This window comes from Limulus polyphemus, unplaced genomic scaffold (assembly GCF_000517525.1).
Source record: "Limulus polyphemus unplaced genomic scaffold, Limulus_polyphemus-2.1.2 Scaffold2241, whole genome shotgun sequence".
NCBI lineage: Eukaryota > Metazoa > Arthropoda > Merostomata > Xiphosura > Limulidae > Limulus > Limulus polyphemus.
The window spans coordinates 31,673-33,822 of record NW_013667851.1 but is presented as its reverse complement, the minus strand read 5'-3'; the positions used below and the strand labels follow the sequence as shown (position 1 = coordinate 33,822).

Here is a 2,150-nt window from a genome sequence, read left to right as displayed (position 1 = left end):
GATAGAACCAATCAAGTAAAATTACACTGCATTCTTAGATAGAACCAATCAAGTAAAATTACACTGCATTCTTAGATAGAACCAATCAAGTAAAATTACACTACATGCTTAGATAGAACCAGTCACGTAAAATTACACTGCATGCTTAGATAGAACCAGTCACATAAAATTACACTGCATGCTTAGATAGAACCAATCAACTAAAATTACACTGCATGCTTACATAGAACCAGCCAAGTAAAGTTATACTGTATGCTTACAATAGAACCAAATATTTAAACTAGTTTCTGAGTTTCTTTCACATGTTAGTTCTAAAATTTATGATACATAAAATCACAGGTTCTGACAAGGATAATAGCTTGTACAATATTTTATTTCCACCTATAGGAGAGTCCTGAAACTGAAATGGTGAACCATTACAAAGAAGAAATAGAGAAACTAAATCAGAATTTGACAAAATCTGAAGACAGAGTCAAATCCTTAGAAACAAAAATGGTGAGACTATTTGATATTTAAATTATTTTAACATGAAAAGATTTAAGTTATTAACTTACTGCCACATATGATTTTTTGGGGTAAAAATGGTTTACAACTAATATCAATCAAATACTTTGTATATAAGGAGTTTCAATCATTTTAGAATCTAGAAGAGACAATATTTGTATTTATTAAGTAAATCCAATTATCCTTTATAGTGTGTGGTTATAAAATTTGTTTTTAATCATCTTCTATTGATAAGTTGATCTTAGATATGCAAAATAGTTAAATTATAGAGAAAATTATTTAATATTAAGACACAACAAAAATTAAAAGGATAATTTGTAGCTGTTTGTTAATCTTCTTCCTCCCCTCCCAAGTGTTCATGTTTGTCTGCAGGCTTAAAATGCTAAAAATAGTGGTTTAATACCCAAGATGGACAGAGCACAGATAGCCCACTGTGTAACTTTGTACTTAAACAATAAACACAAGTCTTTTATGAATTTTTTACATTAATAATTTTTCCTTAAATGTTTATTTTTGAAAATTATTTAAGCACAATTAATATCAGACTTCTTGTGAATGTTATTTAGTAACATATTTAAATAACTGCTATAATAATGAGCTTTGAAAGATATGTTAATTTTATAAATATAAGAATTAAAGATAACATTGGGAATGTTATTTAGTAATGTATTTACATAACTGCTATAATAATGAGCTTTGAAAGATGTTATTTAATTCTTATATTTATAAAAAAAAATAAAAAATTCCTTGATTAAAATGTATTTAAAACAGTTGTAGTCCTGTTAGTGTTCATTTATTAGCCAAATTTATATTTGACCTGGATAAATCCATGCCTACTTAACCTGGTTAAGTTAATTTTCTTCATTAGAATAAGGCATAGTGTGAATGAGGACTCACTTTATCTCTGGCATTAGATCTGTAGTATTCTTGTAGCCAGAAACTAAAGAGGGCTGAAAAATGTATCATAATAAAACCTGAAAGAAAAATTAATTTAAGGATTTTTTTTTTCATATTACCCGTAAATATTTTATTTATTCTTTCTGTATTTTCTGTTTTTAAGCAAAATATGGAATTTTTAATATTATCTGTAATGTTTATATATGGCAAGGAATATGAAAATGCCGTTTCCCGTGAACTACGAGAAGATGTACTCAAAAAAGATGAAACAATTCTACAGTTAGAAGCTTCTCTCGAGAGTCGCAAAAGAGAAATATCCAATTTACAGAAAAGAATTTTAGAAATGGTAAGATTTCAGTCCAGTTTTTCACTATTATGTTCAGTCTGATGGAGCCCCCTTTTTTTTTTTCTGTTATTATGATTAACTCTTTCAGTATGGGCCCAGTTCCTGAGACTGACCTTGTAACCATTTTGTGCTTGTTATAATTTTCATGATATAAATTTTAAATTAGTAAGTGTATGTTAACGAAATTTTGCAAATTATCAGTGAACCGTACAATGCTTTTATACACAAAATATCAAATTTTTTATTAAGTCTTAAGGTTTGTTAAGCAATGTTTTTCTCATGCCTTTTTTTTTCTTTTTGTATGTTGCCTATCCAACATGCAAAGTCATTTTCATTTTAAGATTAAAGATACTTTTATTCATCAGAAAATTTTAAAATTTCACATCTTTATAATGTCCAGATA

At 27.4% G+C, this 2,150-nt stretch overlaps 1 protein-coding gene across 3 annotated transcripts in view; it reads left to right on the top strand.

Moving 5' to 3' along the window:
* The window catches only part of LOC106466379 (CAP-Gly domain-containing linker protein 1-like), a 104,456-nt gene that overhangs the window by 71,844 nt on the left and 30,462 nt on the right, over nucleotides 1–2,150 (top strand). For all 3 annotated transcript variants that reach the window (XM_022394372.1, XM_022394371.1, XM_013926659.2), the window contains exons 10-11: nucleotides 388–495; nucleotides 1,613–1,747. In XM_022394372.1, coding sequence (XP_022250080.1) covers nucleotides 388–495; nucleotides 1,613–1,747 — 243 coding nt within the window. The remainder of the gene's footprint in view (nucleotides 1–387; nucleotides 496–1,612; nucleotides 1,748–2,150) is intronic.